Source organism: Chionomys nivalis, chromosome 11, assembly GCF_950005125.1.
Source record: "Chionomys nivalis chromosome 11, mChiNiv1.1, whole genome shotgun sequence".
Lineage (NCBI taxonomy): Eukaryota > Metazoa > Chordata > Mammalia > Rodentia > Cricetidae > Chionomys > Chionomys nivalis.
In genome coordinates, this window is record NC_080096.1 from 12,235,886 (window position 1) to 12,248,875 (window position 12,990).

Consider the following 12,990-nt stretch of genomic DNA (forward strand, 5'->3'; position numbering starts at 1 on the left):
AACTAGAGAGCATAGAGCAGAGATACGGCAGGCGTGGAAGTGGGGACTGCATGGTTAGTGGGTGCAGAGAGAGCCCCTTGGAGGAGGTGGCATTAAACAGAAAGCCACATAGCAAGAAGGACAGAGACCCCAGAGGGCCCAGGGGATCCATATTCTAAGTAGTCAGTATGGAGCAGGCCAATCAAAAGGGGCCGGCAGGAAGCAGGATGGAGCTTGGATTAGTTGTCTCTTAAAGGAGCCATCTTCTAGACCTGTTACAGTGACCGTTAAGTTTCAATGTGAGTTCTGGAGGGGACTTTGAGACTATTGCTATGGGTGATGAGGTCTGTCGCTGGGCGAGGGAGACCATGGCAGCCTTGAAGGGTTTTGTTCTTGGAGCCCTGGTGGATCCAGGCAATGGTGGCATCTGCATCTCGATTTGAGTTCTTGGAGGTGGGGCTATGTGGACAGAAGAAGAGGCTGAAATAGCTGAATAAGGCTTGGAGCTCAGAGTTGGGTGTGTGTGGGGGGGGCAGGGTGGGTGGGTGTGCCAGAGGTGGAGTCAGGGGGGGACCTGGTGGATCAAGGAAAAGTAAGAAAGACTCTCACTTCTGCTACAGAGTGAGGCTGCACCCGGTCTCTGATCAGGATAAAGAATGAAGCCATGTACTACTTAAGGTTTATTTATCTTTTGGAAATTTATTCATTTTTATTTTATACATATATGGGTTTTTTGTTTTTTTTTTTGCTGGCATGTATGTGTGTGTACCACATGTATGCAATACCCACAGAGAACTGAAGTTACAGAGGATTGTGAGCTGCCATGTGGGTGCTGGGAATTGAACCTAGGCCTCTGGAAGAGCAGCCAGTGCTCTTAACTACTGAGCCATCTCTGCTGTCTCACATGTAATACTTTTTTTTTTTTTGAGACAGTTTTTCTCTATGTAGCTCTGGCTGTCCTAGAACTCATTTTGTAGACCAGGCTGGCCTTGAACTTTAAGATCCGCCTGCCTCCTGAGTGATGGGATTAAAGGCATGCGCCACCACTGCTCAGCTTTCCTGTGTATTACTTAAAAAAATTATCCTTCAGAGTATGGCCTGAACGTGCCTTGTATTTTAGGGAAATAATGAAGGACTGGGAGTTACCGTGGGCCTCGGTGTGGAAGACAGAATCTGTGGAGAGGAAGCTGTTGGGGTCTGTCCTTGTTACTTACACAAGGCTAGCCCTGGAGTGTAGCCTCTGCAGTGGGGTCTGGAGTCTTCTATCTCCCCTAGGGTCTTAGGGTTTCCTGATACACAGGCCACCCCTGAGTAAGCCCTCACAGGTCAGACACTGATGGAGTCTCCAAGTAGGCTTGTTTCCGGAAAGAACTGATACCTGGGAACTATCTGCCATCTTGAACCTGGGAGGATGAGCGAGGGCCTATGTACCTCTTCACAGCTGTTAGGGTTCCAGAACATGTGGGCGGGCAGAGTGCTCAGCCCATGCTTGGTGTTCCCGCGGAGCCCCCATGTCAGCTGAGAGAGCCCTACATGAATCTATGTGGGTAACGGTCCCAGAGAAAGGGAATCCTGGGGGACCCGCCAGAGCCTGTCTGGCCGTATTCTCTGGGTTCCTCTAGCTCTATTTTGCCCGCCGCCTACCTAACTCAGACAGCTGTGCCCCATCAGCTTGGTGCTGGCAGCCAGATGAATCAGAGCGGAGACTGCCAGCCTTGCCCAATTATCGTGGGACCAGATGTGCATGTGGGCAGGTGCCCAGGCTCCTCTCAGCTCATGCGGGTTCTCAGGTAGCTACATGAGTTGGCAGCTAGCCTGTTTCTTCCCTGAGAAGGCTAGAGTTTGGCAACGGAATTGTTGGCTCTGCCTCTTTCCTGGGCAGACAAGACCCTGGCCTTTAGCTGTTAAGTGAAGTGTGTGTTGGATTCTATCCTTGCTGGGGATTGAGGAGCAATGCTCTTCTTGGAGCTGATAGCCAGCCGTGCCCAAGCTGGGCCATGCCAGTCCTCTGGTTGGCAGGGGCATTGGCTGTGGGGGACTGTGAGAGGAGGCTTCCTGGGGGTTTCCCTGCTCTCCTTGTGCCCAGCCTGGAATGCCCCAGTCATGTGATACTAGAAAGCTGTTGTAGCTCCTACTATACAACCCCATCTTCAGCAGCAGCTGGAGAGGCCATGGAGGACCCTGACCGGGTCACAGTGAGGATTAAATAATATGGCTAAGGACCTTGAGAGATGGCCTAGTGGTAAATGCTTGCCATGCAGACATGAATTTGATCCCTAGCATTCATGTAAAAAAGATGGGCGTGTAGTGTGGGCCTGTAGTCATCCCAGCATGGGGAGGCAGAGATGGGCGGGACTCCAGGCACTGTAAGATACCCTGTCTCAAAAAATCAGGTGGAAGGTGGTTGAGGACCAGTGTTGACCTCTGAACCTTATGCACACGTGGACACACATGCACATGCATGTATGTGCATCATGACACATTTGTGTCCGATGCACTCAGGCCTCAAGGAACAGAAGTAAACATCTCAGGACATTTTTACCCCAGGAAAAGGCCTCTGGGTCTCCTGGGATTTCCCAAAGGCTTGACCACTGGGATGTTTGAGGAATCTCCTTAGACTCTTGGCTCCATTTCAAAGTAGGGGGCCTGTGTCTGGAGGGGCAGCAAGAGGTCAGGGGAGGACATGCCACAAACCAGGTCAGTCTCAAGGCCTGCCTGGGCACGGGCTTGGGAGGGTGGGGCATGTGCATTCTGAGATTCTTTAATTTTAACAATTACGTGTATTTATGTATTTATTTGTGGGGGGGCTTGCTGTGGTGCACATGGGGGGTCAGAGGACAATTTGTGTCAGTTTTACACTTCCACCTTGGGAGTTTAGGACATTGAGCTCAGGTCGTGGGACTGGGTGGCAAGCCCCTTTACATGCTGAGCCATCTCTCGGGCTCTCTGAAATGCTTTGAGACTCCAGTCCCTTGTGGAACTGGGGTTATAGCCTGGCCCCACTGGGATCTGTAGTCAGACAGCTTGTTCCTCGGCTTCCTTACCCAGCAGTCTCTGTTCTGATGGCCACAAACTCAGTTGTTCAGAACTGCTACAGGCTGTTTGCTGTGGCTATGTCTAAGCACTTGAGTTTGGATATTGTATAAAGAAAATAGGTTTATTTGGCTCACAGCTTTGGAAGCTGGACATCAGACAGCCCCAATCCATTCGGGGTGATGGGGGTGATCACATGATCATGCGTGAAGACCATCATTTGGTGAGATTGGAAGCCCAGAAGGCTTATCATCAGGCCAGTTTATTTGGTAACGGCCCACTCTCAGGGAAACTGGGGTCCCATGAGAACATTAATCTCTTCCAAGGGTGATCCATCCTTAGCCTAATTACCTCCCTGTGTGCCACCTCCTGAAAGTCTCACTACCTTAACACAGCCACCCTGGGGACTAGGCTTCCAGCACACAGGCCTTTGGGGAACACACTCAAACTGTATCTGCAGCACAGCAGTTGGGAGCCCTAAAGACCACTGGCTGTGTAGTTGCTCAGCTGTGGCACATGCTGGAGAATTTTATGTAGGCTTCAAAAACCACAGGGCTGCTGGGTGCCAGGTGCCCGGGCCTGTGCTCCATACTGTTTAGCTGTCCTCTTCAGGCCTAAGACCTTCCAGGGAGATGCTAGGCCCCACTTACAGGAAGTTGATGTATAAGCAGGGTTGGTGCCATGCTGGCTGAATGCAGAGCCCACATCCACTCACCAGCTAGTACCCTGCCTCTTCGTGCGCCTGGCTTTCCAGATGTCAGCTTCCTGTCTGGCGCAAGAATGGGGTCTGGACACTGGTCCTCCCTCCCACAAGACTGTGTAACAGTCCTGGCTGTTCTAGAACTCATTTTGTAGACCAGGCTGGCCTCGAACTCACAGAGATCTGTCTGTCTCTCTGGCTCCCAAGTGCTGGGATTAAAGGCGTGCGCCACCGCCAGGCTAAAGACACAAGGAAGCTTGTAGTTGTTACACCATCTCTGACTCATTTCTGCCAATCAACTGACATTAGGGCCCATGGGAATTGCCATGGAGACACCTGAGTCCCGGATTTGATGCCACCCTCCTCCTCTGAGAGGGCAGGAATGGCAGCCTGGAAGAAAGGTGGGGCCCTTCCACCAGCATAGCCACGGAGGCTTCTCTCTCAGTGTGTGGGCCCTGGATCCCCAGTTGGGAAGAAGTGGAACCTCATAGCCCCCGAGGTCTCTGGCCTGGTGCTTTCAGGTAGAACTTCAGTGAGAGTAGAGAAAGCACCAACCAGGAATGGGAAGTCTGAGTTTAGCCCTGCCTCTGCCCCTAATATGCTGTGCAACCTCGACACAGCCGTGTCCCCTCTCTGAGTCTCAGTCTGGCTAACTGCTACACGAGGAGGGTGTCCGGGGCAACTTTTGGCCCTTTTGCCTGTGACCATTAGGAATCTTGGCAAATGTTTCAGCAGGGCAGGACCGGCAGTTCTTCACCAGCAGAGGGCAGCAGCTGCCTGGGAAAAAGTCAAGTATCTCTCTATGACTCTTGTGGTAGCACCTCCCAGCTGTCTCCCCCCCCCTCCCCGGTCCTTATAACGCTGTACTGTCCAGAGAGACAGGCTGTCTGGGTCGGCACCTGAAGCAGAGCTCTGAGGGGCCACTGAGTCAGGAGCTGGAAGCAGCCGATGCAAGAGGCAGTGTAAGCCGTGCGCAGCTCTCACTGGCAACTGGCTTCCAGTCAAGTCCCAGTTTCCGTGTTTCCCTTCCTGGACCCACCCAGTCCCCTGTCCCAGGGCGTCCTTCTGTAGAGAGGTACTGATGCAGAGCCCCCTTACCTGATTTCCACCTCCTCACAGCTCTCTGGAGGCATGTGGGAGGCCATTGGGGTGCAGAAGCAAGCAGGACCATACCACTTACATCCTCTGTGACCTAGCTCTGGCCCTGGCCCTCCGTTGGCTTCGTCTTCTCCATCTGCAAAATAAAGTGCTTGGATGGAGTCAGAGAGCTTAGTGGTCATCAACAAGCCTTATCCAGGAGCTGCCTGGTTCCAGAGACTGGGCGGATATAGGCATCAGTCAGGCCTTTTCTGGACAGAAGGTTCTAGAAGAGTGATGATCAAACATGAAGCACAGGAAACTATGTATGTGGCATGCATCACTTTCTTGGCCCCCATCCTCAGGGATTCTCATGGGGGGTGATGGGCTCAGAAGTCTGTCACATGTTGGTGTTTTGGCAGCTCATCGATTGAGCTACTGCTGCTCTTTCTCTCTGTCTCTACAGCTTGGGGGCCTGGTCCACAGTCCTGTCAACTGTCCCCTGCTGGGCTTCTCCGCTGTCAGCACTTCCCTTCCACAGGGCTACCTCTGGGTAAGTAGTCCTTCGCCTAGCTAGGACAGGGTGGCGGTCTGTCCTCACGATGGGGACAGAGAGGGTGACTCTCAAGAAGTGTTCTGAGAAAGCCACCCACCTGTCTAGCAGCTCTGTCAAAGGCTTCCTAGGAACTTCGGGGCTTGGAGGTGGGGTTGGTGGTGGAGCCTTATCCAGGGTAACTGCACCCAGGGCCAGGGAGGTGTTGGTAAGGGCCCAGACTTCTCGGAGACAGATAAGAGTAAGCTATGCAGAGGTCCAGATTACAGGAGGCCCAGGTCAGAAGAGGCTCAGGTCATAGGAGGGCTGGGTCTCCGGCTCCGCCCAGGGCTTAGGCATCAGCACTGGCTCTTCCTAGTCTCAATGGAGCTTCTAGCCACCTTGTCTACTTCCAGGGTTCTCAGCAAAGCTCTGTCTTTTTTAAAATGAGGGGCCCCCATGCTCCTTGGGTTGCTGTTTGTGTCCTCCTATATGCAAGGTTCTGGCTTCCCTGCCCCTCGCCACCCTCTAGCACATGCTCCTGCCTGTCCCTGGGAATTTGTGCAGCAGAACCTTGGCTTACCCTTTAGACTGCAATACAAATGTTGATATTTTCCTTCACTGTTTCCCAATTATCATCTAGCACCTGGTGAATCTATTAATCTATGCATGAATGCATCTACTTACCCTGTGGATCCTTCATCTATTCATTCATCCATCCATTTGTGCATCCATCTGTACATCTTTCCATCTGTCCATCTGTCCATCCATCCATCCATCCATCCATCCATCCATCCATCCATCCATCCATCCACCCATCCATCCATCCATCCATGCATCAATCCAGTCATCCATCCATCCATCCATCCATCCATCCATCCATCCATCCATCCACCCACCCACCCACCCACCCACCCACCCACCCACCCAGTCATCCATCTAACCTTCCACCCTTCCACACACCCACCAACGCAACCACCACTTATCCATCCAATTGCTCACTCATACATACATGCGTGCATCTGTCCATTCCCTTGGCAGGTATACACATGAGGTGCATACCATGAGCTAGATACAAAAGTAACACAGTGAATGGGACAGAGCGTTGTTTTAAGGAGACAGAATAGCTCATTAGCTCTTATTTGGGAGGCCTTTATAGAGGAGAAACTGGAAAACCGACTGGTTATTGCATCTACTTGAACCATTTCTTGATTTCCTTTAGCCCCTGAATCTAATTTGTTTCCTTATAGCTGGGAACAAGTGACCTTTGTGAGATCAGGTTGTGTGTGAGATGGACAGAGGAAGCCCCTTTCCATTACTATCCCCAGTCACAGTGTGTCTGTGTACGCATGTGTCTGCATGTATCTGTGCGTTTGTCCATGTATCTGTGTATGTGTCTGTGTGTATCTGTGCGTTTGTCCGTGTATCTGTGTCAGGGTGCGGTCCCTGGGAAGGTGTGCCCTAGTCACTGGCTTGACAGCCTCTCTGGGCCTCTGCTTCTAGGTTGGAGGTGGGCAGGAGGGTGCTGGTGGCCAGGTGGAGATCTTCTCCCTGAACCGGCCTTCGCCACGCACTGTCAAGTCCTTCCCCCTGGCAGCCCCCGTGCTCTGCATAGAGTACATTCCGGATCCGGAGGAGGAGGCTGAGGGTACAGAGGAGAGCCGAGTGGCTGCTGACCCCTCGGCTGCAGCGCACCCCACTGTCTGCCTCGGCTTACAGGATGGCAGGTGAGGGGCAGGAGGACGGGTCGGGATGGCTTGTCCTGCCAGGCAGGTGGCTGCAGGTAGTCCCTCCAGTTCTTTGGGTCACTAACCAAAGCACTCGTCCCCAGCCTGGTGTCACCAAGAAGATGGGAACCGGAGACAGCCATTGTGGCATATAAGTGTCAGGAGTAGCTTATGTCATAGCTCCCATACCTCTGGCACAACTTCCTGGCTGTACATCCTTAGACACACCATGTCAAGCCAGGTTCTAGTCTGGTGAAGCTCAGGAGTCCTGCAGTCTCGCCATGTTGAGTGACTGAGTCTCAGGTTCCTATGGTCAGTGAGGCTTAGTGCAGGGCCATGTGAGTACAGGAGGGCCTAATGGGGGTAGAATGTGAGAAAGAGAAACCCCCTGTATCTCTGTTCTTCACCTTGTCCTGTAGAGAAGGATGGTGTGTGTCTCCGGAGTACCTACTGTGTGCCTCACATATGCTGAGGGGGCTCTCTCACAGTGACCTTGCAGCCTGGGGGGTTATCTTCATTCCCATTTCCCAAACAGGGGAGAGTCAAAGCTAGCAGCATTCTGAGAGGTGGTGAGGAGCCATGCTTACCCCCACCCCCATAGTCTGGGTTGGGACTGTAGCCTTGTGCCCCATCTGGGCCTGGACTTAGGAGAGATCTGGTGAACACCTTTTATTTTAGTTTTGAGCCAAGATACATTTCATGTAATATAATTTTAGGGGTCTGGAAGTGTGGCTTGGTGGGTGAACGCTTGCATAGCCTACACAAGGTCCGAGCTCCGTCCCTAGATCTTCAGACTGGGGGCAGTGCTTCATGTCTGTGATCCTGGCACCTGAGAGGTGGTGGCAAGAGGATCAGAAGTTTAAGGCCATCCTTGGTTACATAGCAAGATGGAGACCAGCCTGGATCACCCTGAGATTCAAAAAACAAAGCAAAGCAAAACAAACAATAAGAAACAGAATCACCGTTTTAGCTATTTTAAGGAGCACAACTTGGTGGCTTCTGGAAGCTGCTACCGAGCTCCAGAACATTCTCATTTCTCCCCAGAGAAGCTTTTACCCATCTCATCCCCTCCTCAGAAACTGCTGATCACCCTCGGCCTCTGAGGGCTTGCCCTCAGGCATGCCCTATAAACGGCATCTAGTGCCCCATAGTCTCTGCTCCCCACTTCTCATTACCTTGTGCATTCTTACACAGCCCAGGGGTGTTGGCATGATTTGTTCCCTGATGGCCCTCAAGTGGGCACCCCAGATCATTTGAGGAAGAGAGCTGAAGGTCAGCACTCCGGGTCAGCAGCTAGGAGCTGGTGGTTGGATTTGAACTCAGGTCTGAGTGGCACTGGAACTCGGTACTTTTCTCATTGTATTCTGGAGCCAGAGTCCTGACTGGTGGCAGTCCTGACCAGAGGGAGGAACAAGGTTGGGCAAGTGAGGCCCATGCTTGTGAGTCTCACTGATAGCATCTCTTCCTTCAGCATCCTGCTCTATGGCAGCGTGGACACTGGGACCCAGTGCCTGGCAACCTGCAAGAGCCCAGGCCCGCAGCCCGTGCTCTGTTTGCGGCACAGCCCCTTCTATCTGCTTGCCGGCCTACAGGACGGGACCCTCGCTGCCTATCCTCGGACCAGTGGTGAGGACTGGTGGGGTGGGTGGGCTGGGTGGGGGGCATCGGGGCACCAAACTGGGCCTGGATCCTATGCTGAGAGATTGAACAACACAGACCGGGGAGGCAGTGTCGGAACGGGCTACTCAGGATGGGGTGTTCTGAGACCTGACCTTCACTGGGGTCTAATGCTGGGTTCCCAAACGTTTGAGTCCCTGTAGAAATAGAGCATTTATTTCTCTGCCAGTAGACAAGTGCTGGGGGACAGTGCCCCATGGGCTGAGAGACTGAGGGTGGTCTTGGAAAGACCTGGCTTCTTCTTCAGGCTCTGCCCTGTGACAGCTGTGTCCCCAGTAAGTGGCTCTTTTTTTGTGCCTTGGGCTCTTTTGTAAAGATAGTCGGGTGGTGTCCACCCCTCTTGGTTCTAGGGAACAAAATGACTCAGCGTAGACTGGGCACAGGCCAGGGTGGGTGCTGAGAAGGGGAGGCACCTTTGAGCTGTCACCGTCAGAGCTGTCGCTGGCCATGTCACTGAGCCTGAAGGGGAGGAGGCAGGGCTATGCTGCAGCCGGATGCACTGCACCCCAGTGCTCCAGAAACGGTGTCAAGGATGTGATATGCTCTCATCATCTTAAGCCTGGCTGCTACCCTGGGGAGTCACCTCTGCTCCAGGAGCTAGGACACTGAGCCTGGGGGAGGGAGGAACACAACCCCCTCATAGCCACCTGAGAGCTGTGCGTGGTCCCTGAGCCTTGCTCAGCCCCTAGTCTGATGGACCCAGTGGCAAGCGTGGCGGCCCCAAGGGCACCCAGCTCAGCTCTGATCTGATGGCTGCGTCATCCTTGCAGCCTGTTGCAGGGTTATAAACGGATATTTGCAGTGAGGGTTTTTTTTTCCCTACTTGGCACTATGTTGGTATTTTTAATTAGCTTTTGATAAGGCATTTATAGTTTTTAATTAAAGGGGGAAGAAGGGGAAAAAAAAATCCCTTACCATCAGACAGAACAGAGCGTGTGTATGAATGTAAATCCTGGCTCAGATGTGCTGGGGTAGACAAGAGGGTCTGAAGGGACCGCCCACCCTCCTGTGTGCCCTAGACACCACACGACTCTAGCTTCATCCAGCCCTGCTTACCTGTGTGGGTGCTTAGGTGGCTGCTGTAGGGCTCAAACAGCCCAAGTTCAAGATCAAGACTCTTGAGAAGGGTTCATCCTAGACTTCTCCGGCTCTCAGTGGCATCTTGACTTGGGATGATGTCACTTGTGTCCTCACGGGCCTCATGAGGATGTCTCCCTGTTCATGCGCCCTTGTGTCCCAATCTTCCCTTATAAGGACACCTGTCACCCTGGGTTAGGGCTCCACCAACCCAGGGCCACTAATTACATCTGGAGGAATGCTGTCTCCAAGAAAGAGTGCATTCTGAGGCATTGGTGCAGGGTTAGGGCTTCAGTGGAGTCCCTGATGGGGTTTTGGGTTTAACAACTGGCTTTCAACTTAGGGTTAGAGCCTGCTAGCTTGTCAGAATGGAGACCCCCTGAGGGTATTACACAACCTCCCTTTCCTTTTAGGGTCTCTTCCCTGCAAATGTTTGCTTCCCCAATATGTATGAACACCTACTGTGTTTCACGGATACGCTGGTCAACCAAACAGACATGCCTCCCGCCCTTGTGAGGTTTAAAGCTTCCAGAGGGAGGTCAGAATAGCTAAAGCAACAAGCAGGAAGCTGGGGGCTCCTAGTGTAAGATTGGTATCATCGTTCGAGCCTGACTATCTAGTAGGGTGAACTGGGGGCCTGGGGTCCATCCCAAGAGGCAGGCCCTGAAGCTGAGACCTGAGAGAGAGGTGGCCAGACAAGTGGCAAGTTGAGGGAAAAGTGTTTAGAGCAGAGGGACCAGTGTGTGTGTGTGTGAAGGCCAGAGGCAGGAGTATGCCTAGCATCATGGGGGCCCCAGAGAGGAGGAAGCAGAACTAGCTAATAGCAAGAGGGTAAGTGGCACTGGGCAAAGTCTGGGGACAGACAGCTGCTCATGAGGACCTTGTCTTAGCGCACTGGGAAGTAGAGAGATGCAATACAGAGTCTAGACACCAGCCCATTTAACAGGAGGGCAGGTGCACCCGGCATTGCACCCTTTCTAGAATCCTCTTCTGGTGTCTGTGGCTGTAGCTGTCATGGCCTCTGAGAGGTCTTCCCTTCCCCCGGTCCCTAGCTACCCTGTGCTTCCCCAAAGAGGTGATACCCGGCCTGAAACCAGACTCTTAGAACCACAGCACCACATGGTTTAAAATAGGCCCCAGAGTCCCCTTGCCTCAGGAGCAGAGGCGTTTCTCTGTGCTGTCCCTGGGCCAGCCTCAAGGTACCCTTCCAGAACCTCTCCGGGGTGCCCCTGATGGCGAGGAGTGTCTGGGATGCGGACTGCCCAGGCTCCACTGCTGTATCCTGGACCTGGTGCTGGATGAGATGTGTTTAGCAAAAGCAGCCTCCTTACCTGTGAAATGGGGGTGCAGACAGCTGTCCTGATGGGCTGTGTGTGCAGGTTACACATGCAGATTTCCCCAGGGCCTACAGTGCAGTCCCCCACCTCCGCCCAGGGTGGGCCCCTCTCAGCCTCAGTGGCTTTAACTCTGTGTCCTGCCTCCTGGCACCAGCCAGATCTGGACCCCTGTGGGAGACCAGTGGGCTGTATCACCTGAGGCTAGGGGAGGGGGTGGAAAGATGCTGGCATCCTGAAGGTGCCTTTGCTGAGACAGGCCTTCATCGCTGCTGACCAGCTGTGCAGTCGGAGCCAGCCTAGATGAATGGGCTGTCACGCAGGGGCTGGGGCGGGCCCGCGTGTGCAGGTTCTGGACCATGTGCTTGCTAACAACTACCCAAGGGTTGGGAAGCAGGGATGGCTGGAGGGGATGCCCCTCAAGCCCTGCCCAGCCTCAGTAATTACCTGAATTCTGTGAAGCCAGTGAAGTGGGGGCTGGAAGGACTGTAGAGGACAGAATCTGTCCAGAAAACCAACTCCCAGCAAGGTCAGCAAGTCCAAGGAGCCCCCGTGGGCTCTGACGGGGGCTCCTGGCCACTGTCCACTCTGATACAAATTTATATTGAATTTTATCATAGTTCCTTGCCTTGGAGGGCTTCGGGGGACACCAACCCATGAAGGTGGGATGGTCAGTGTACACATGACCCACAGGCCTTCAGTGACTGTGGTATACTGTCCTTGGGTGGCAGGTGCAAGGGTTCCTCAGCCATTGCTGCTGTGTCCTTGGGTGAACCCCAGTTCCCAGCCTCTGAGATGCTACCCCAGCATCTTTAGCTCCTTTCCCCAAGTGTTAACCCACTCACATCTTAGCCACAGTGGCAGAGGCTATGGCATCTGGCTACAGGCACTGCTCACCTTTGGCCACTAGGGGGCGCTCAAGAGCCTTGTATTTCCCTGAATCTGGTGCCCTGGGTCCCAGGGTCACATTCCTATGGAGGTCTGGCCTCCTTCTGGTCACCTGCCCCTCCCAGACATCATTCCCAGCACAGAACTGGAAGCTGGTCTGGGAGGCAGCCAGGCTAGACCCAGCTCTGGTTTTAAACTCCTTGGGGGAATTGCTCAGGTTCTCTACTCTGGGCCTCTGTTGTCACCTTAAATTAAATGGCGCCAGCACTGGCTTCTGTAGACTGTCCGGAGCCAGTGAGAAGGGACGACCGTGCAGCTGTGTGACTTGGGTAACTGAACTTGCAGCCTGTTAGCTGTAAGTCAGGGTCAGTGACAGTATCTGCCGCGCAGGCTTGTGGGAGGTAAAGACTTCATTCACGAGCAGAGCGACTGGCACACAGACGCGGAGGGGACTCAGCGTTGGCCACGGGCACTTTTCACCATTGTCCCATGCTGTGTTGGGTCAGCATACACAGTTCCTTGGCTCCTTGCAGCCTCTGAGGAGTGTGTGTGTGGGGGTGCATGGTTATCACACCCGTTTTAGAGAAAGAAACCGAGGCTCAGAGAGGCCAAGTCCCTGCCCAAATGGACACGACACTCAGAGCCACAGAGTGCTCTAGCCTGGCCTGCTTGCTGGGCATGTGGTCATGCTCTGAGTTGGAAGGAGTGGTAGTGTGTACGGGAGGGGGTCCCCCAGTTCTTAATTTATTAGCTGGGCTGGGAGTATGGAGCAGGGTTCAGGCGGAGGCTGATAGTGGAGGACAGGCTGACCACATGCAGCCAGGAGATGGGGTGAGGAGTTTGGGGTCTTCCATCTCTGGGGACAGCTGTGCTCAGCCTTGCCACACAGAAGGTGACTCAGAGGAGGGTATGTCTGCAGTGAGTGTCTTTGTGTGACTGGCCTTCTGGGGACCTAGGGGTGGGGGG

At 53.5% G+C, this 12,990-nt stretch overlaps 1 protein-coding gene across 7 annotated transcripts in view; it reads left to right on the top strand.

The window, feature by feature from the left end:
• Arhgef10l (Rho guanine nucleotide exchange factor 10 like) overlaps positions 1 to 12,990 on the top strand; it is a 123,884-nt gene that overhangs the window by 90,260 nt on the left and 20,634 nt on the right. For all 7 annotated transcript variants that reach the window (XM_057784345.1, XM_057784346.1, XM_057784347.1 and 4 more), the window contains 3 exons: positions 5,256 to 5,342; positions 6,825 to 7,048; positions 8,520 to 8,674. In XM_057784345.1, coding sequence (XP_057640328.1) covers positions 5,256 to 5,342; positions 6,825 to 7,048; positions 8,520 to 8,674 — 466 coding nt within the window. The remainder of the gene's footprint in view (positions 1 to 5,255; positions 5,343 to 6,824; positions 7,049 to 8,519; positions 8,675 to 12,990) is intronic.